Source organism: Vanacampus margaritifer, chromosome 15, assembly GCF_051991255.1.
Source record: "Vanacampus margaritifer isolate UIUO_Vmar chromosome 15, RoL_Vmar_1.0, whole genome shotgun sequence".
Classification (NCBI taxonomy): domain Eukaryota; kingdom Metazoa; phylum Chordata; class Actinopteri; order Syngnathiformes; family Syngnathidae; genus Vanacampus; species Vanacampus margaritifer.
Genome location: NC_135446.1, coordinates 22,448,749 through 22,469,421, shown reverse-complemented (window position 1 = coordinate 22,469,421; position 20,673 = coordinate 22,448,749). Strand labels below are relative to the sequence as shown.

Genomic DNA, 20,673 nt, shown 5'->3' with positions numbered 1-20,673 from the left:
ACATGGAAGCACCCTTGTTGCACAAGTTTTCATTGCAGCAGGTCTCGCCTGTGCCGCAGTCCTCCCCAACAACTTTACAGCCCCTCTTGGTCACCATGCCCTCGCCTGCAAGCAGCAGAAAACAGCAGCAGGTTTTGCCAGCCGTCGCGTGGCCTGTTTTCCGTCGGGCTTTTCGGCTTCGCTTCGGCTTCAACTTACCATCCCTGGCGGTGAAACATTTGGCGTTGCAGTCGCTGGCCTTCTCGCAGGAGTCTAAGTCGCTAAGGCATTTGTCGCAGTCCTGTTCGTCTTCGCACTTGTAGCACTCTATTGCGCCGGTGAGCGCAAGAGACAAAATCTTTATTTGAATGAAAGACTTTCAGGTTTTGCTCAAATCCTGTTCAAAGCAAACACGAAGCAACTTTGCCACATTTTCCGGAGGCTGTTGGAGATCAAATTACAAACAAGTGTGCTTGGCTAAAAACAATGCAATAAATACTGGCCAAATTGAGCTTGGAATGACAATGTTGGTCTTTGCATTGACAAAGCATTCAAAAAATAAATCAAAAAATTGTGTATGGACACGATGCGAGTAACACGAGTTGAGACTTGCCTGTAACATTTGTTCCACCTGGTGCCACGGCGACCCGGCCCGGATTTGCGGTAGAAGATGGAGGGAGACAAGTGGTTAAGTTCTGCTTTCCTTTCCAACGCGTCACATGTGCGACATTCTGACATTTATTGACGATGCTTTGCTTTCAATTTGGACTTTCAGCGCTTTGTGTGTTTCGTGTTCAATCTTATCAATAATACATCAAAGCTACGGAAAAGAGTCTGCATTGCGCAATCTTTGATCAAAGAAAAGGTTTCAAATCCACGTTTTTAGAAAAAAAGCTTCTTTGCCTCCACATGAAGCCGTCTGGGATTTGCTGCGGAGGACCAATTGTTGCCAGTTGTCCTCATTCGGACCAACAACTTGCCACAATCCACTTTCATGTTCTTACCTGTCATCAGTGGAGCGCAGAAGAGGAGGAGCCCCAAAGCAACGTTGATCTTCATCCTGTCGCTGGACAAAGGAGAGCGCTGGCGTGGTTTGCTGGAGGTCTTGCGTGGATCTGGTCTTGCGTGGATCTGGTCTTGCGTGGATCTGGTCATGCGTGGATCTGGTCATGCGTGGATCTGGTCATGTGTGGATCTGGTCTCTTGGCTTCCGATGGCTCGTGTGTCTGAGCGTTCGCTGGTCACTGCTTATATCCCCGACCGAGCGACTCCTTATGATGCGCATTCAACATAAAATGTCATAAAGAATGAAAGCAGCTCGACGCGTCATCAAGCCTTCAAGTTGATGCCATTGTCATCTCGCCAAAGCAAACGGATGATGATGATTGATGATGATTGATGATGATTTTCTTTGAGGTGTTTTGTAAGCGCTTAGTGACTCATTTCTTTAGTTGGGGATTTGCCCAAATGGATTCCAAAATGGCCGCTCTCCAGCCAAGCCCCAAAACGGCCCGTTTGCACAACATTGCATCATCACGGAGAGCGAGCCGCCATTTTGCACACTTTCCGCTCGGCTACAATTTGAGGCAAATAGCGTGTGCACGTGCAACAAAACGTTTGGGATGATCGTAAACATTGCTTGTCAAAATGATTGACATCATTAATATATACACACAAAAAAAAAGGAAAAAGGAGAGCAATGATGATTGTCATGATTTGGGTCAGCTGGTGGGCTCCACCCACCATACACACCTGCTGCCCATCATGCCATCTTGCCATCAGGCCTTTACAGCAAGGAGTGTCGGGTGATTATTCCGAGACGCCGCTCTCTTGACCCGACGGTACTCGTGTTACAAGTGTTTCTCCTGCTGCCCATGATTTACCTTTTTGCCGCCACTGTGCGTGCTTTTGAGTTTGTTTGTGATCCGCCTGTGCGCGTGAGTTTGTGTTTGTTTTCGTCCGCCTGTGTGCGTGATTTTGAGTTTGTTTGCTATCCGCCTGTGTGCGTGAGTTTGTGTTTACTTTTGTCCGCCTGTGTGCGCGATTTTGTGTTTGCGATTATCGCCACATTAAATCAAAGTTGTCCGCATCCCTGCCGTGGCTCGCCTTCCTCACTGCATCTGGGTCCTCCCTTCTCAAGCCGTGACAGAGATGACATGTCAAATCGGTAAAATTACCGAATGAACAATACTGAGCTCTCAAAAAAAATAAAAAGGAAATGATTGACATCAGATTGGCTGTCAAATTGATTGGAACATTAATTTAAAAAAACAGTCCTTTGTTTTCCTCTTTTGTCAATTCATCAAACACTCTTTTTGGGCTTTGGGGTCCATTTTGAAATGCATCGATTTTGAAATGCATCGATTGTGAAATGCATCGATTGTGAAATGCATCGATTTTGAAATGCATCGATTGTGAAATGCATCGATTGTGAAATGCATCGATTTTGAAATGCATCGATTGTGAAATGCATCGATTTTGAAATGCTATAAACGAGCTATAGAATTAACCCTAACCCCCTAACCCTAAACCGTCCTGGGCATGACGTTAAACTGCAACCAGGGGGGGAGGCCAAGAAGGCCAGATGGGGTCCAATAGCCTGATGAAGGACCATTTACTCCGAAACGTCGCGACGGGCCCCATCTTTCATAGGAGCTCAAGAGGGAGGTTATTATTTATGATACAAAGGCGAACCTAACTGATTTACATTTGCACTGGCACTCATATACACGAAGCTCATTCATGCTCATTTAAAGCCAATTACCGATGCTAATTAAGCACAATGCAAATGCTTAGATATACATTGAAATGCTCAAAGGACTAAAGCAGAAATAAGCTAATTTAAGCGATAACATAAGGCAAACTTAGAAAACACCATTTTTATGTTTATTTTGAGCCCAATTTTCGGGGGGGGGGGGGGAGTGTTGAAGGTGCTTGGTGAACTCTGAGAGATGGACCAAGGAGTCGATGTGGCAGGCCCGTGCACCTCCCCACCGTACACTGTGCGGTGGGAATCCTGTTTCTTACCCTAACACTAACCCTCTAACCCCCTAACCCTAACACCCTAACCCTAAACCCTAACCCCTAACCCGTGCCTTGCCCTTGGTATCTTGACAACCGTCCAGTCAATATGATGAGGCGGGAGATACCCGGGAGTTAACCCCTGTACCCTAACCTAACCCTAACCCCCTAACCCTAACCCAGTCAAAATGATGAGGCGGGAGATACCCGGGAGTTAACCCCTTTCCAAAAACCTACCCCTAACCCTAACTCTAACTAACCAACCCTAACTCTAACCCTAACCCTAACTCTAACTAGCCCTACCCCTAACTCTAACCCTAACCCTTAATTTTGTTATAAGCCTACCAAGAGTGAAAAAGTAAAGATTATTATAGAAGCTAATGTAATTGTTGATTATTTCAAAGTTGTATTCACTGAATGCTTCGTTTGGAAAATTAAACAAAACAGCACATGCCCACAAATTTGGAGTGCAGAATATATGAAATACAACATTAAATGACAACATGACATACACAAAGGCGGCCTCAGTCAGCATGGGGTGGGGAATGGGGGTGGAGGTTGAATGAATGAATGAAAAATGCGACTTGTAGTGAGTGGGTTTGTCAAAGAGGGGGTGGGGGGGGCTACAGCTGCACTGGGAACTGCTGAGACCAGTACCACCGGCACGGCCAGCACCGTTGGACCTTGGACGATGAATCCGTGAAATGTGGATGCTTGTCATGCCAAGGTACGTTCCTTTTGCGTTACATTACATTGTGTGGTCCTCCTCAAAAAATGGGACTGCAGTAACTCCCCGTGTGCACTGGCTATAAAAGGTCTACACATCCATGTCTAAATTTCCATTTTTGCGATATAAAAAAATGACACTAATGTGAATCATTTCATGTGACCCTTAACATGTGCAACTCGATCAGCATTTAACGTCAAATGCATTCTTTGATTAACCCCAAATGAAGTTAGGAAGTTCTAATAGGCTTTTTGTGCCATTTTTGTGTTTGCTTTCTATTTGTAAACCACAATCGGTATTGTGTTACTGACTGTTATATCTAATTCCTTCCACCTTGAGCAAGACAGTAACGTTTTCTAAGTCAGCAGAAAAGTTCCTGCTTCTTGTTCCCCCTGCCAAGTTTGGATAGTATCCATTTCTTTCGCTGAAACAGAAGTAAATAAAAAGAGGGATTGTGGGATATATTGGTGCTAACCAGTGACGTAAACAGTTAACTTTGACGGTGCCGTTAATTAACAGCATGAATAACCATGTTTTGAACAATGTATATTTATTGGTCGGTTATTTTTTTTGTTTTGTTTTTTACTTGTTAATTTTTCCCTTCAGGCGAATCAATGTTTCAGTTTCAACATAGCATTTTAACGACAGGTTAGGAATTTAACCATCAGTTAGGGGTTAAACAGTGGTTAAAATAACCGAGAATTAAACAACCGGGCCCAGAATGTTGTCTCACTGATACACCAGTATCTACAAGGTCATTATTGGATAACTGCCCTCTTAAGCCTCATTTCCACCGACGGTATCTACTCTACTCAGCTCTACTCCAAAAAGCAGCGCATTGCCACCGCCCGGAAGCCCCTCCTCACCTCGCCACTGATGTCATGCTAAAGCAACCGCAGCTAGCGTGCACTGCACACACAGGCTAACCCAATGGAGAGCGCAGATGGGTTTTTTGTACCCAGTGCTTGGTTTGTGTCTGTTTATTTCAGCCAGAAGACGTCGAATATCGCAGCAACCAGAAGACTGCATTCAATAATGTTAAAAAGGTTTTGCACCTCCTCAAAAGTCCAAGCATGAATCTGTTTGGACGCCATTTTTGTCCTCTCTTCATCGTTAATGGCAGCTGTTTTCCAGCTGGAAAAAAAATACGTTTTTAATCTCAATGGGACATTCCTGCTTAACTAAAGGTGAAATAAAATGTCATACATGTTCTTGATGTATCTCACACACACGGCTTCGTAATTCACTGAACCGACTAATCAGTCAATGTTTTAATTTGACTCTCACTTGTGTCGCCACATTCTTGTCTACGCCCACCTTACATTCACGCGCACACACACAAACACCCTATCACGGTACCCTCCCGTCTTTTTCAACGCGTCTTTTGTCATGTCACATCCAACAAGACAAAGTAGGCTTGTGCATCCACGGGTGCTCACACACACATTTGTCTTTGTATCGTAGTGGGGACACCTCATTGACATAGTGCACTTCCTAGCCCCGTTACCCTAACCTTCACCATCACAACTGATTGAATAACCCCAACCAAAACCCAATTCAAACCTAAACTCTAAAACCAAGTCTTGACCCTCAAAAAGAGATCTGAACTTGTGAGGACCACCAAAATGGGCCTACAAGATCAAGTCCCCACAATGGTAGTAAAACCAGTAAAAACACGCGTCAGGGTTCCGGCTCTGTGAGCCCCGTCTCCTCCTTCCTCTCTGTGTGTAGGTATGTGTGTCTGTGGTCAGGCGAGGCATCTCATCAGGTGGATGAGATGCAGCAGCCAGGTGTGGGTGATTACAGCGCCGGTCTATTTAAGCCGGCCCCGGACCGCACCTCGGCGCCAGAACGTCTTGAGTAGACATTAGCGCTCTGTTCTTGTTGCTCATCGCTGCTCTGCTTGTCCAGGTCATCTCCACCTGCCGCAGCCTCGCTTGCTCCCATACCTGCCTGCCTGCCAGCTTGCCCACCTGCTTCAGTCTCGTCTGCTCACCTGCCTGTTGGCCTGTCTACCTGCTCGCCGCATGTCTACCTGCTCGCCGCATGTTTACCTGCTCGCCGCATGTCTACCTGCTCGCCGCATGTTTACCGCTCCCGGTTGTCCTGCACCCTGCAGGCGATCCCCTTTCCGGATTGGATCAGCCGCCTGATCCTCACTTCTCTGAATATTAAAACTACTTGCCTGTCCTGTCATAGCCCTAACCTGCACTTAGGTCCACTCCGTAACCCCCCCCCCCCCCACACACACACATACACACATACACACTTAACAACGCGTGTATGGGCCCCATAATGTAGCAAAGACAAAGACACGCACACACATTCATTCTCATACTCATTAACGCCAATGAAATGTTCCACAGGCAGCAGCAGCCATGACGTTGTCCACAACCCTCTCCTCACAAGGCTCCTCCCCTCAGATAAGCCACTCCCACACCGTGCCGCTGCTGAGCCCGGCGGCGAGGGGTGCGGGCGAAGGGCAGCGGCGGCGCATCCTCTCCAAAGATGGACGCAGCAACGTGCTGATCGAGCACGTGAGCGGGCGCCGGGCGCTCTACCTGCGCGACCTCTGGACGACCTTCTTGGACATGCAGTGGCGCTACAAGTTCTTCTTGTTCTGCGCCACCTTCGCAGGCACCTGGTTTCTGTTCGGACTGCTGTGGTATCTGGTGGCCGCCATGCACGGTGACTTGGCAAGTGAGTGCAAATCTTACGAGGTGCCGCATAGCACAAAAAAAAATAAAGTTCAGTTGAAGGGAGCGTACGCTGGCATGTCTGGCTGCAGCTTCTCCTTGACGTTTTGGATTGGTTAAGATTTTTTCAAATCTTTTTTATTCCTTTCTTCCGGAGCTGTAGGATATACTCAAATTGCAGCAAAACATTGACATTTTTGGACTGTTTTGTGTGGCTGTTTAACATACTTAGCTTCTGATCATCTCCAATAAACTTTAAACGCCACTGCTGGAGCAAATGGAATTATTTATTCATGTAGCGCTTTTTTCAACTAGTGGTGAAAAGAAATGTCAATTCTTTCAAAACTTTTTTTCATTTCCATTTGCTACGCCAAGCTCGTTCAACGGATCCAGTAGAAAATTTGCCAAAAAAGCCTTAGGATGTTGCTCATGCCTCAGATGGAACATTGTGACTTTTTGGCCATGGGCGTGTTCAATATGGTGACGCAAAGACCAGTAATCCACCATCACAATAAAAGGTGCTGTTACTTGGCTGTGATGGTCCCATATTCTGAAAAGACAGCACAAGACTGAAGATGGAAGAACTTATTTTTCACCGTAGTGGTCGTGCTGAGAAATTCTCTTGCCATGGCAATGCATTGTCCCTATTTAGTGTCTTAACATGGACCAAAACGTATGACAATAATGAATATTTTAATAGTTTATTATGACAATAAAAAAAAAGCAGCCCCAGCCATATATTAAACCCAACAGAAAGTCCGCCATTTTGGATTTACTTCCAAATTTTGCCCCATTTTTGACCTATTATAGAGGTCGCATTTTAAAGATCTCCTGCCACAGATTTGGTCCTATTTACTTTTGAAGTCAAATAAACTTTTGACAGTAGAACGGGGCACGGCAGGCCCACCAGGCACCCCACCGGCCCACAGGCTCCGCTCCCCCCACGACAGTCATGTATTGATGTAAGCCCCTCCCATTTGTGTTAAGCCACACCTACCTCAGGTGAAACCGCACCCACTTCCGGTTTATGCCACCCGCTCCGAGTACAGATACAAATACAGATCATTTGGATGGTCGAACAGATGCAGATGCAGATGCTCATCCCTCGTTTTTGGTTCGGTGAGAGGTTTTTGCTGTGTGAAAGTTTTTAATGAATTTTTGAATTTTATTTTTACAGATGTATTTTTGGGATGAGTCATTTGGGAGCACATGCGCCTTACATCTGAGTGATGCTTTGTTCCCTCCAGAGTTGAGCCCATCAGCCAATCACACGCTGTGCGTCACGGAAGTCCGGACGCTGACGGGCGCCTTCCTCTTCTCATTGGAGTCGCAGACCACCATTGGATACGGCTTCCGTGTCATCACGGAAGAGTGTCCCGCAGCCATCGTCTTGCTCATCTTCCAGCTGGTCGTTACCATGGTGATGGAGATCTTCATCACGGGCACCTTTCTCGCCAAAGTGAGGCCCGAGCACGCCGTCGCCCCTCGCCAATCGCTTGGTCACTCGCTTCCTGTGCTCGCAGGTGGCGCGCCCCAAGAAGCGTGGCGAGACGGTCAAGTTTAGCCAGCACGCCGTCGTGTCCACGCACGAGGGGTGGCCGTGTCTCATGGTCCGTGTCGCCAACATGCGCAAGAGCCTGCTGCTTGGGTGTCAGGTACGGGCAACCGTGGCCATTTGTGAGGGATGCTGATTGGGCTCAACTGAACCATTAATTGCATTTGCGATTACATCGCGGTTTGACAAAACACAATTACGTAATTCTGAAAAGCTGCGATTTAAATGCTCATTGAACGGAGCGGAAGGAGGGAAAGTGGGGGGTCAGGAACATCACCACTGTAACTAAAGCCTGACGCCATAAGTGCACGTAATTTTGAAGATTTTTTGGGGGTCCCATGAGACGAGTGTCTAACATGTTTAATATGTTTGATATTAGTTTGAAAACATTTCACCGTTGTGACTTTTGGGCTGCCGTAGTGTTTTGGAAACTGAGTGTGCATGCAGGTGTGCGGCAGCAGCTGATACATTTGAGTTGTCCTATATTTTGAGGCTAAATATGTGGCCATATGTTGAGTCGTCCGATTTCATGAAGAAAAATGAAGACAGACAAAATGATCATTGCTCATCATTACTTACCGTTATTTAGGCGCCGCCGCCTCTTTTAATGTACACGTATTGTAGCGTTGGCAAACTAAGGCCAAGCTGCGAACAAACCACTCTTTAATAACAATTTGCAAGCAACTGTCGGCCGTAACCATGTCAAAACACAACAGCCCCGAATGCGCTTAGCTTACCAATACAAAAGTCTGTATTGCATTCACGGCTCGTCCAGACGATGGAAAAGGACGCAACCCACCCACAGGGGTAGCTAGAGAGTGGTTTGATAAAAAAAAAAAAATTGCACATTTTTCATTTGGAGTTTTCCAATGGTGTTTTTTGCCTATAAACTCCATTAGGACAGTTAAAAATGGCATAAAGTGCACCTGTTGTTTTGTCACTTAAGGCTGAAAGCCGTTTAAACGATGCTTTCAGCACTCGAATGTCCGCCATTCAAATGATGGCTATGTTTGGTAGCAACACTTTTTTTCAACTTGATTTTCACGCATGCACTAATGTAATGCGCACTTTGCTTATTATTTTCATGCATCAAATTTGATTCTCGCGCCATGTTTTTTTTTTTCATATTCGCAATGCATTGTGGTCTATATCAACCCAGTTAAGTGAATATCGACGTTCACTACTCTTCAGAGTGCATTGTGGGTAATTTTGAGGGCCCTACATTTTCGTTTCATTTCGACCCCTAAGTAGGGCACTAAATAGGGAGTGGGGTGCACATGCGGACACAGCCGTGTGCTAACTTGCACATCGTGTTAGCAAATCAAACTCTTTAAAGTATTTGCGCTATTCACGTTGAGACTTCACCGTATTCAAAGCTTGGCCGCGTTGACGTTCAGGTGACAGGGAAGCTGCTGCAGACGTCACTCAGCGAGGAAAGCGAGGCGGTGCGTCTGGACCAGCGCAACGTATCCTTCAAGGTAGACACGTCCAGCGACAGCCCCTTCCTCATCATCCCCTTGACCTTCTACCACATCATCGACGACGGCAGTCCCTTGCAAGCCTGGGCCGCCAAAGGTAGATCTGCCATTAGGTCACACGTGAGGTGACTTGGGGCCCTAATCCCGGTCCAGAAAGTCAAAACCCTGCCACAGTTTGGCTTTAGCCCCAGGTGCTAGCTAGCTAACTCCTTGGGTGCGTGTTTGCCTGCTAACTAGCACGAGGGGCTAAAGCCAGACGGTGGCAGGTTTTTACATTCTGGACCTGGATTTGCCATCTGTGCAGGGTCTCAGGGATCAGTTTGAGAGCCCTAAAGACACTTCTTCTGCATCGACTTTACTAGGTGGAGGCTGGGCGGCGGACTTCGAGCTGCTGGTCATTCTGAATGCCACGGTGGAGCCCACGTCAGCCACCTGCCAGGTGCGCACATCATACCTCCCTGACGAGATTCTCTGGGGCTACGAATTCCCCCCCGTTATGTCGCTGTCCACCTCGGGAGGCTACGTGGCCGATTTTGCCTTCTTCGACAAGGTCGCCAAAGCCAAAATGCCGCCGCCGTCCGGCAAGGACGGAACGGACTCAGTGAAGATGCGACTCGAAGAGCGATACCGGGGACGAGGGCAGGATAGAGAAGGGCGGGCCCGAGACAGCGGGGCGCTCAGCATGCGGATCAGTAATGTTTAACAGAAGACAACGTCGTGGTCTGTGGCCTATGACTTATTCCCACATCACTTCATTTGAATGACTTTTTAACTCCATGAGCAAGTCACTTAAATAACCTTAGGAAACGTTTTTTTTTAGGTTTGAACATTAACATTTCATATTGTGTTTGTATGCTCAACATACCTGTAATAAAGTCTAAAAGTCCATTTTGAGATGTGTGTGCTTGATGTGATATAAACAATTATCTTTACGTATCTCACAAGCACAATTTAGTTTCCCACATGTGCTGTCTGTGCAGACTTGGCTTGAAGGGATATTTGAGCCATTTACAGCAGTATAAAGTTCATATTTTGTTCATTATTAATTTGATAATTTATTTATTCTTTAAGTCCAATACATTTTAAAACTAATTTCACCATTTGCTGCCGACTGAAGATGACATCACCTGTGCTGAGCAAGTAGGCAACAACCAATCATGGCTCAGTTTGCTGACCAAACCCAAAAAACAGGTGAGCCATGATTGGTCGTTACCTACTTCCTCCAGAAATGGCAAAACCAGGTCCAGGAAGTAAAAACCCTGCCATAGTTTGGCTTTAGCCTCAGGTGCTAGCAAGCTCCAAAGCTGTGTAAATACATTTTTTAAAATTTTGTCCTAAAACAAATTTATTTGAGGTTTTTTTTTTTTATGCTAGAATGCTTTTATGCTAACCCCATACAGAAGGCTTTGATGCAGCTTCTGACCTGGAGAGATAGCTTAAAACAATGCTAGTTGTACCAAAAATCGGCCAGCAGATGGCAGCAGAGTATAAGAGATCGGCCATGTTGCAACAAGCTCTTTTTGCCAGTGTCTTCAACAGGTTGGTGAATAATGATGAAATGCTAATTGCTGCAAAAACGGAAACAGATACAATGAAAGAAGAGACTCTAATCTATCTTTTGGTAGGTTCCATGTTTTTATAACAATAGAACACAATATTCTGTGGGCCAAATCCAGTAAAACAGCCGGGAGCGAAGGGGTTGCTTCAGTGAAAATGGCTGGGAGTGAATGAGTTAAGTGGCAAGTTTGAAGGTTTCAATTACTGTGAATAAAATATTTTTCTTTCATCACTCTTGGTTTAATTGGCTTGTTAAAAAGTTCCCATTTTTGTGTCACCCTGTATTTGTTTATTGTTCAAATAAACATTGATTGTGATCCAGTAAGGCATTCGGTTATTTAAATTTGTGACCAAATACACTATAAATATCGATGTTGGGAGGTATGTGAAGCTATTTTAGATTGATACACTAATATGCAACATTTTCATTAACTAAAGTGGGCCGGGCTGAGCCCTGAAATTCCAGGGCTGAAAATGAATCCCAGTCCAGTCCTGTGTCCGTGTGTATCGAGCTTGCTGTCTGCCCATCTTTTTATTTGTCTCTTTCGACTGTCTACCTGTTTCGAGCAGCGGTTAGTGAGACGGACAGCATCCATCCATCTGTCTGACTGTCTATTTGTGAGGTGGCAAATCCAGGTCCAGAAAGTAAAAAGCCTGCCACAGCTTGACTTTAGCCCTCGGTGCTTGTTTACCTGCCGGGGAATGAGCTAGCTAGCATCAATGACTAAAGCCAAAGTGTGGCGGGCTTTTTACTTTCTGGACCTGGATTTGCCACCTCTGGTCTACTTATCTATATAATACCTATCAAGCTGTCTATCTCTTTTTTATTCAACCCGTCTCTAGCACTTTGTCTACGGGTCTGTTTGACTGCCTGTCGATTTACTTGATCCATGATCTCCATCTTACTAACTACAGTGTACAGCTGTCTGTCTGTTTATGCGGGTATTTCTAACGGTCTGTCTAAGGGGAACGGAACCTGATTTGCTAAGATTTCACTTGTTCCCTCAAGGTTCCGCCCTGCTCTTAATAATCCGTGTCAAAAAAGTGAAGCTCCACCCCTTTCAGTCTTCACTGTCTACAGCACGTGTTGTCGTGACCTCAGGGTTGCCGAGTCAGACGAAGTTGAGACGATGGTTGCTGGTGGCCTGAGCTGCATCCTGTGCTACGGCAGTGCGTGGCTCATGCTAGCGATACTCCAAGGTACGTTTTAGATGATGCCTTAGTGGACGTTGAAACGGGTTGCGCGGGTCTAAAAAGTCAGGTCAGGTAAAACAAAAAAATGCTATGGAGTCTTTACTCTTTTTTTTTTTTTTTTTTGCTTGTCAGCTCGTCCATACTGTTGCACTTCCTCTTTGCTTCCAGAGCGTTGTTGTCGTTGTTCCTCTTTGTAGGAGTTATGAGAGACACGGGATCTTGTGAGTGCAATTTAGTAAGTGACTCATGCACATCTTGTCTTTTTTCACAATATACGCTCACAGCTCAGGTTTTGTGTGAGCACAACTTACCAAATGTCCACACATTAAGCAACGCGGCTGAATGTGACTTTGACGGAAAAATGAAAGCTGTCAACTCTTTGCCTTGCAATGGAAAAACTGCACCCATGTATCCGGGTTTGAGATTCCGCATACATTATCCTGTTATTATGATGATCAAGGAAGTGGCAAAAAACAAGTAGAGCTTTAAGCAGCAATGAAGGGCCCTCGCAACCCTTTGGCATTATGAAATGTATTTATTTTATTTTTGGAAAATGCCATAATTAACCTCCACATATGCATCGATTTTTTTCAGGCCTAAAATATCATCAAAATTTCCCGAGTTTTCATGCATGTTTAGACCACCAAAATCAACATCTTTTTCATGGCAACATCGCCGCAGCAACAGCGTTCTAAGATATAAAAAGCTTTGCTTTTACTTTTCATCTTGAACAACTTTACATGGAATCTTTACAAGATGTGTGTGCATATTTTCATTCTTTGTTCTTGTCCAACCCCTGGGTGTTATTTTATTTTGAAATGGCTTGGTCAGAACCAACAAAAGCCAAAAAATGGTCAAATAACGCCCAGCAGTTAAGACCCTCAGAATCACCATTCTTTTTTGGAGGGGCGAAATACATTGCCACGGCAACAGACAAATGAAAAATCACAAATTCGTGTTTCAACATCATGAAGGCTTAAACATTCTTCCGATCAAATATGAAGTTGACGTAGTTAAACCTGTTAGGAGAAAAACATCCAGGAAAAGAAATATGATTTCCTTTTGCAATATGTGGCACGACCACCATGATGAGAGTTTGTAGATGTCTTGAGGCCTGGACTCAATTTTGAGAAAATAGGATCATCTTGGTCAAGTTAAAGCAGCTTTTTTTGTCACAGTAAATCATCAGAATTTGGCCACGCCCTTTGTCGAAAAATCCCAATATTTGGTCTGAGGCATGGTCAACATCTTCAGGCTTTTCAACTGGATCCCTTTAACGGGCTCAGCGCAGTAACTTCAAAACGTAAAGAATGACTTTTCTTGTGACCACTATGTGGCGCTATGTGTATAACTGTATTTTATCATATAGATGTCTTCAGGCCGTGACTATTAAGATACATGTGAAGTTGGGATTTTTTTGGAACATATACATTGTAGGTATTAAACATTCCCTCCTTTGTGGTGAAGCAAATATGAAATGCAAAATCCCACATAAAATTCAGTTCAAAAGTATGAAACTAAAAACTAAAAAAAAAAAAAGAAAAAGATTTGAAACTTGAAAAAGAAAGATCTGAGAGTGAAAAAAAGATTTGCAAGTGAAAAACATGTTTTGAAACTGTAAAAAATAAGATCTGAATCTGAAAAGACAAAACATGCAACTGAAAAGAATATTGTTGCATTGTTGTTTGTTCCTCTTTACAGAAGTGCCGGCAGAAGTGCCGGCAGAAGTGCCGGCATGCCAACGTGTCATTCGACCAACAGGCGACACGGTGGAGCTTCCATCGTGTTTACCGGCCGAAGACGTCACCTTTGCACGCTGGAGCTACCAAGGCATTAAAGTGGCGTCCTTGGACGGCGAAAACGTCCATGTGGAGGCGGGACGTTTCGCCGGTAGACTGAGACTCAACCACCGTAACTTCAGTCTGACTCTGAGGGCCGTCACTCTGGAAGACTCGGGCGTCTTCAGCTTCGTGTCGGCGGTCAACGACAGCCAGCGAGAGACGGTGCAAGTCACACTGGAAGTTTATGGTAACGCCTCGAAGAAAAGGGGGTGAAACCCACCGCTGTTGCGCACGCAAGATCCATAACACATGCATGACATCAATCAATCAATCAATCAATTTCATTTCATTCATTTTTAAAAGAAAAAAGACAATAAAAAGCAATATTCAAGTTCAAAGTAAAGCAAAAGAATGAAAAGGGACAGAAAGAAGTAAAAAAAAAAAAAGTTTTGTCTGTCCCTACTTGTCATCATCATTGCTCTCTCTCTCTCTCTCTCTCTTTTTTGCGTGCGTGTTAGTTTGTGCTCTTTAATTCACCTGAAACCTGTTATAAATCTCAGACCCTTCACCATAACTTCAGAGTCTCGCCAGAGTCGTGAAGTTGTCAGGAGACCAAAGGAAAGAAAGATGAAACAAAGTGAAGTCCAGCACCAACCAGACAACACCGCGTGTGACTCCAGATCTGATCAAAAGTTATGGAAAGAATAATATCCAAGTCCTGATCGGGAGACAACGCGCAATTCCGATCAAGTCAGCAACCGTGTGATCGGGCCCGATTTCCCATCATGTGATCGGATTGGACATCACTAAAAATATAGATTTACGCACGATATGTACACGACTCAAACAACATCAGTTTTCAACATGTTCATAACACAATGAATACAAATTGTATCCACGATCCTGCCAGACCACATGCAGCGCCAATCACAACATCATGGCTGCGTCCGGGTATTGAAATGGCCAACCTGCAGTCCACGTCCAGTCACGGCGCATCTTAGAGGGAAAAGTGCAACAAAGAAAGCCCAAGACAGTTGAACGGCTTGAGAGACGCGTGTTAGACAAGAATGGGACAGCATTCCGATTCCTAAACTTGAGAAATTTGTCTCCTCCATCACCAGACTGTTGTAAGAAGAAGAGGGGATGCCTCACACTGGTGAAAATGGCCTTGTCCCAACTTTTGGGACATTTGTTGACACCATGGAATTTAAAATCAACATAGTTTTCCTGTAAAATGATACATTTTCTCAGTTTCTCACTTTTGACCTGTTTTCTATATTCTATTCTGAATAGAATATTCAAATTTGGCACTTCCGCATAATTGCAATCACAATTTGTATAGTGTCCCAACTTTTTGGGAATTGGCTTTGTAAACTCAGTTTTGGAGTAATATTTACACTTGGAAGAGAGTAAAAGAAAGAATTGAAAAAATTAAATGAAAGTCTTTCAAGGGTTGAGGAAGGAACTCGCGACGGTCACTTCATTCCTCAACCCTTGAGTGACTTTCTTTCTTTTTTCCAATTCTTTCTTTTATTCTCTTCAAGGTGTAAATATTACTCTAAAACTGAGTCTATTTGGCACACCTCTAAATAAAATCTTAAAGAAAATACACAAAGTGATCATAGGAAAAGAAATTCAAACAGATACTTTATCATACACTGTTCAAAAACTACAATTCCACACATGAACTTTCCAGCTCAACTTCAACTTCACACTCTTTCTGTAGAGCCCATAACGGCGGAACCTGTGCTGAGAGTCAACGTCAGCCGGCACGCCGCCAATCGCTCGTGTGGCATTCTGCTGCACTGCAGTGCCTCCGACAACAGGGGGCCGCTGGACTACATATGGCGTGTGGGCAACAGAAGCCAGAGCGGCGCGTGGCATCGGCTCAGCGTGCCGCTGTGGGCTGCCACCACTCACGTCACGTGCACCGTCTCCAACGCCGGCGGCGTCAAATCGGCCTCTATCTCTGTGACGTGCACCAACGACACGGCCTCAAGCGCGGCAGTGACAGGTGAGGAAGCTGTATTCTTTTCTTTCTCTCCACCGAGCCGTCATTCATGGTGATGACATCGTTGTTTTAGAGACGCTGAGCTTTGGGGTCGTGGTCAGTGCGGCAACGGGAGCTTTCTGCGTGCTGGTAATGGTGGCCGCCATTTCCGTGCTCGCCTGTCGCCGCAGGCGCCGGCTAACAAGTGAGACACGCTTCCCTGACAAACATGCCAAAAATAACTCTCGCATGTTCAAAAATCTCTTACAAACAACAACCCTCTCACACGTGCTATAAAAACTCTCACTCAAAATCTCTCACATGGAGTACCCTCAAATAGCTCAAATCACACTCCGACTAAAAGGCCTCACACTCACATGAAAACGTTTTATTATTCGCCAAAAAACAAACACATGCAGCGTGTGTGTATGAGAGAGAGAGCGAGAGAGAGCGAGAGAGGTTTTGAATGTGAGAAGTTTTTTAGAATGGAAAAAAATGTGTGTGTGGGTGTGAGAGAGAGAGAGAGACAGACAAACAGACACTTGCTTATTGAATAGCAAATGCTTGAGAGAGGGAGGTTTTTTTTTATGTGAGAAGTTTTTTGTGTGCCGTTTTTTTTTGCTGCGTGAGATTTTTTGGGTGGCATGAGACTTCTTTTCATGTGTGAAAGGGTTTTGGTGAACACGTTAAAAACGTTATGGCAAAAAGAAAAATGGTTTGAGAGTATAGAGTTTGAGAATGTCTGCTAGTGTCTTTGCAACATTTTGCAGCACACAACAGCGAGATGCAGGTTGAAATGTTTTTTTTGGGCACGTCCTACATCACCTATTTCATCCCGTTTAATTTATTTTCCTGTTTGCAATTGCACAGGCGGGAAGTCCGAGGAGGCGACGGTCTACGCGGACATTTCCGACACGGCTCTGGAGTACGCGAGTGTGCGCGCTACGGAGCCGCACTCGACGACACCATCGGTCCCCGTGCAGACATTCTATGACAAAATCCAGCTGAACCGCATGACTATGCATGACCACGCCCCTTAAAGCGCCATTTTGTGGCAGCTGTTGGAGAAGCACCTCAAATAAAACCTCAAAAACCAGTGTAATAACAAAATTGAATTTTCGGACCCCCTGCATACTTGCGCTTTGGCACCCTCGGATTTGCATATTCGCAGATTTATTTATTTTTTCATTTCTGGGATTCCACTCCCTACCCAATTTTTCCCGTTTGTCATGGAAAATATACGTCAAATATTTAGCAGCATAATTTGATGAATTTTGGGGGGTTGGGGGAAAATGTCTTTTCATTTCTTTCCCAATACAATTGAATGGGCATCAATTATCTGAGGATTTGGGCTATTTGCTGGCCCCTCCTCGGTTGAAAGAAAGTTGCACTCTCCAACTGGTGGTTCACAACTTTGATTATGACACAGCGAGGCTGTTTTGGACTCAGACGCAGAGGAAGAGGTGGAGGGTAAAGCAGCTTTTAATTAACAAAACAAAAGCTCTTCAATGAGAGGGGAAAAATAAAGACTATACAAACATTAACTGAAAGCGCTCCAAAAGGGAGGAAGTTCAAAACTACATTCAAAAACAAAAATCACTCTATGACTAAACAAAACTAAGCTATCCAAAATTACAAACAAAGGTTCTCTCACGAGACAAGGCAAATAAAGGCAACAAGGCAATTGGATATCAAGGCTGTGGTCTATGGCAGGCTTCAGTGGCTCAAACGAAAACACTTCGGCACAAGACAGGGAAAACGCAGACTATTTAACACATGAGGGGAACAGGTGGAAACAATCAGGGGTCAGGGTTGACACAGACACCACACGAGGAAGGGCAAGTGACCTGAAACGAGAGGAGTCAGACTTTTCACAATAAAACAGGAAATGACAAGACACCCTCACCGCGGTGTGACAGATTATACCTTCCTTTGTTTGAACACGCCGTAAGAGCTACAATACAAATCAAGAGGAAATACCATTCATAACTCAAACGGTAGCTTTTGTGTATCCTTTTACCGTATTTAAGCCATATATGTCCTGATCCATATTTGTTTGCTTTGGTATTTTGCGTCCACCCGTTTGCCAGCCCGTGTCTACCAATCGCGTCCATCAGCCACTTGCGTCGTGCCCAGCTGTTTCCCATTGTCTCGTTGCCTTGCTTGTATTTAGTTCCTGCTTTCTGTTCCGTTCTTGTTGGCTCATTTCATTTGCATTTCGCGCCTCGTCCTGGTCAACTTGTCTATGCTGACACAAGGAAGGAAGGAAGGAAGGAAGGGAGGGAGGACCCGCCGCAGGAAGTTGGTTGGCCTCAACGGCAGCAGTTTGTTCACAAACTCAAAATCACCTCGAGCGAAGGGAAAAAACGCTGAACACAAAAAAACAGGGCACTCCAAAAAAGGGACAACTAAAGGCGCTCCACAGAGAAAAAGGCACGAAAACAAGGCAATGCAAGGCATGATCATGGGGATTTTGGGGGAGGAGTGTTTTTTAAAAAAAAATTGTACTTTGGATGTTTTATTTGTTTAGCACCTTGAGTTGCATTTTTAATGTATGAAAGGTGCTATATAAATAAATAATTTGGTTTGATTGAAGTAAAGCAGAAGGAATTCTTCGACTTACTTATGCGGCCCTCTCGTTGTACATCGACAATAAGACCGTTAACGACAGACCAGATGTTTTTCAATTATTTGGGGAATAAAACACGTTAGTGACATTAAAAAAAATCTGTTGTTATGAATACGTACGAAATAACCCAGACATTCTTGATAAGAACAAATAGATTTTTAAAGACATGGTTTGATCATAATATTTAGGTGAGTCCGTTTTTAGTAATGGCAAAATCAAAACGTGTTTTGGTACATTCAGAAACCCAGGCGGAACTTGTGATTCGAAACGTGTTCCAAAATCTGTCGCAGACTGACGATGTCACGTGACGGTTGCCTTTCGCGTTCCATTAGGCCTCCAAAAGTCACATTGTTTCAGCAAGTCAACATGTTATGCCTTTTCTCAAATTAAATCAAACCCTATCATTGCACTATAAGAAAATGTCTTCAATCTAAAATGGATCCACCCAAAGTATACTCGCTATGCGAAATTTGCCCTGGCTGCTGATTGATCACCCTACATCAGAGGTGGGCAATCTCGGTCCTCGAGGGCCGTAGTCCTGCAGGTTTTGGAGGTTTCTCACTTCCAACGCAAGCTGATTCCAATCAACAGGCTCATTATCAGGCTTATGCAGAGCTTGCTGATGAGCTGATCATATATCAGCTGTGTTGGAGAAGGGCAACCTGCAAAACCTGCAGGACTCTGGCCCTCGATGCCCACCTCTGCCCTACATGATAAAATGTCAAAAGGCTTCGGAGTGCTGTGGTTATTTCAGTGGCAACGCGCTCGCACAATGTACTGACGTTGGTCCATTACGCAGGTGACCTCAGTTCGGTTCCGGGTCAGGAAGGTATACTTTTGCAGGTCATTTTTTGCCCTCTCTAATGCTTTCTGTCCAAAATGATGATGCCCCAGTGCACAAAAAAAAAAAAAAAAGCAATTGAAATGTACAAGTTTTGAATAAAATGTCTGCGATTGGCTGGCAACCATTTCAGGGTGTACCCCGCCTATTGCCCTAAGCCAGCTGGGATAGGCTCCAGCACCCCCTGTGAGGACAAGCGGTTAAGAAAATGTATGAATTAAAGTACTGTGGATCTCATCAAAGCATTTAAATAATAAATGATGTTCCATTTCAACGGCAAAATTAAAAACAAACCAAGAATCAGCAGCACAAAGCTCATTTGTACTTGTATACATATTTTGAGGGGGTGGTCGATTATTCACTTTTTCTTTCCTATGATAATATTTCTTTCTCTTATGCTGATTGCTCTTTTGATAATGATATTGATTGGAAAAAATCCCGAAAACTTTTCTTGTAACAAATCAGGTAAAAGAAGGCTCATGTCAAATTCTTCACAAATGTTATCCCGCAAATCAGTATGTGACCAAATTCAAAAGGGACGTTGATGTGTCAACTGTTCTTTCTGTCAAAGTCATCCTGAGACTGTCCAGCACCTCTTTTGGATCTGCTTCCATTCTACCACTTTTTGGAAGGACTTTTATGGATTTCTTACTTCACGGCTATGACTTTTTAAAACTTTATTTTTTAAATACTGTTTGACATTGTTAATGCGAGTCTACGTGTGACGTCTTGTATATGTTTACTGTTCTGCTCATGTTCTGACTGTTGATGTCAACGTGTTGAATAAAGTATTGTTCAATAATGCAGAGCGCTCCCAAGCTGGTCAGGGTTAGTGGAGTAAGATCAATTCTCGGTTGTTAATTAAATATGAATATGAATGTTTTATACAATATAATAAAGGTTTCTATATATTATATCCTATATACACACATATTTTATCATTTGAGCCATGCTTGCATTCTACTGAATTCACTCTTCTTGTTGGTTTTCGTTTGTTCTCTGTTTTGTAGGTTTCTACCAAGAGCATGATGGGAAAATTTGCATTGACGGTAAAAGAAATGCCGAAAGAATCTAGTTGTAGTCTTTTCATTAGTGACCCTACAAAATTCACAGTCTTTGTAAAATCTCAGTCTGAGTCTCTGAGACTAGGCTGGGACTAAAAAGTCTATCACTTGTCTTTAGATGTGATATGTCTTGCTTGTATTAAACATCAATGATGAGACGG

At 44.2% G+C, this 20,673-nt stretch overlaps 3 protein-coding genes across 7 annotated transcripts in view; 2 read left to right on the top strand and 1 right to left on the bottom strand.

Moving 5' to 3' along the window:
* LOC144035663 (uncharacterized) overlaps positions 1-1,229 on the bottom strand; it is a 2,300-nt gene extending 1,071 nt beyond the window's left edge. The window contains exons 1-4 of the mRNA XM_077545546.1: positions 984-1,229; positions 593-610; positions 199-306; positions 13-105 (exon numbers count right to left, since the gene is read on the bottom strand). Coding sequence (XP_077401672.1) covers positions 13-105; positions 199-306; positions 593-610; positions 984-1,134 — 370 coding nt within the window. The 5' untranslated portion in view covers positions 1,135-1,229. The remainder of the gene's footprint in view (positions 1-12; positions 106-198; positions 307-592; positions 611-983) is intronic.
* Positions 1,230-3,617: 2,388 nt separating this feature from the next.
* LOC144035625 (ATP-sensitive inward rectifier potassium channel 10-like) lies at positions 3,618-10,344 on the top strand. Of its 4 annotated transcripts, none has more exons than XM_077545449.1 (6): positions 3,618-3,727; positions 6,094-6,427; positions 7,671-7,882; positions 7,947-8,078; positions 9,376-9,553; positions 9,819-10,344. In XM_077545449.1, exons 2-6 carry the CDS (start codon positions 6,106-6,108, stop codon positions 10,157-10,159), a joined length of 1,185 nt encoding a protein of 394 aa, XP_077401575.1. In that variant the 5' UTR covers positions 3,618-3,727; positions 6,094-6,105; the 3' UTR covers positions 10,160-10,344. The 4 variants fall into 4 exon arrangements, with proteins under 4 accessions (XP_077401575.1, XP_077401578.1, XP_077401577.1 ...); XM_077545452.1 differs by having other exon boundaries at positions 3,644-3,727; positions 6,151-6,427; XM_077545451.1 differs by having other exon boundaries at positions 3,661-3,727; positions 5,639-6,427.
* Positions 10,345-12,110: 1,766 nt separating this feature from the next.
* On the top strand, positions 12,111-20,362 carry LOC144035180 (SLAM family member 5-like). 2 transcript variants are annotated; one of them, XM_077544680.1, is made up of 5 exons: positions 12,111-12,213; positions 13,921-14,235; positions 15,715-16,002; positions 16,073-16,183; positions 16,849-20,362. In XM_077544680.1, the coding sequence occupies exons 1-5, from the start codon at positions 12,144-12,146 to the stop codon at positions 17,016-17,018; spliced, it is 954 nt and encodes a 317-aa protein (XP_077400806.1). In that variant the 5' UTR covers positions 12,111-12,143; the 3' UTR covers positions 17,019-20,362. The 2 variants fall into 2 exon arrangements, with proteins under 2 accessions (XP_077400806.1, XP_077400805.1); XM_077544679.1 differs by having other exon boundaries at positions 13,909-14,235.
* Positions 20,363-20,673: the final 311 nt, after the last annotated feature.

What these genes read in the sequence shown, in the direction of transcription:
- LOC144035625 (XM_077545449.1), top strand. Translation starts at nt 6,106, where the DNA reads ATGACGTTGTCCACAACCCTCTCCTCACAAGGCTCCTCCCCTCAGATA. An exon ending in CGGGCACCTTTCTCGCCAAA is followed by an intron (nt 7,883 to 7,946) that starts GTGAGGCCCGAG and finishes CTGTGCTCGCAG; the next exon opens with GTGGCGCGCCCCAAGAAGCG. An exon ending in GCAAGCCTGGGCCGCCAAAG is followed by an intron (nt 9,554 to 9,818) that starts GTAGATCTGCCA and finishes CGACTTTACTAG; the next exon opens with GTGGAGGCTGGGCGGCGGAC.
- LOC144035180 (XM_077544679.1), top strand. Translation starts at nt 12,144, where the DNA reads ATGGTTGCTGGTGGCCTGAGCTGCATCCTGTGCTACGGCAGTGCGTGG. An exon ending in CATGCTAGCGATACTCCAAG is followed by an intron (nt 12,214 to 13,908) that starts GTACGTTTTAGA and finishes TCCTCTTTACAG; the next exon opens with AAGTGCCGGCAGAAGTGCCG. An exon ending in CTCAAGCGCGGCAGTGACAG is followed by an intron (nt 16,003 to 16,072) that starts GTGAGGAAGCTG and finishes TCGTTGTTTTAG; the next exon opens with AGACGCTGAGCTTTGGGGTC.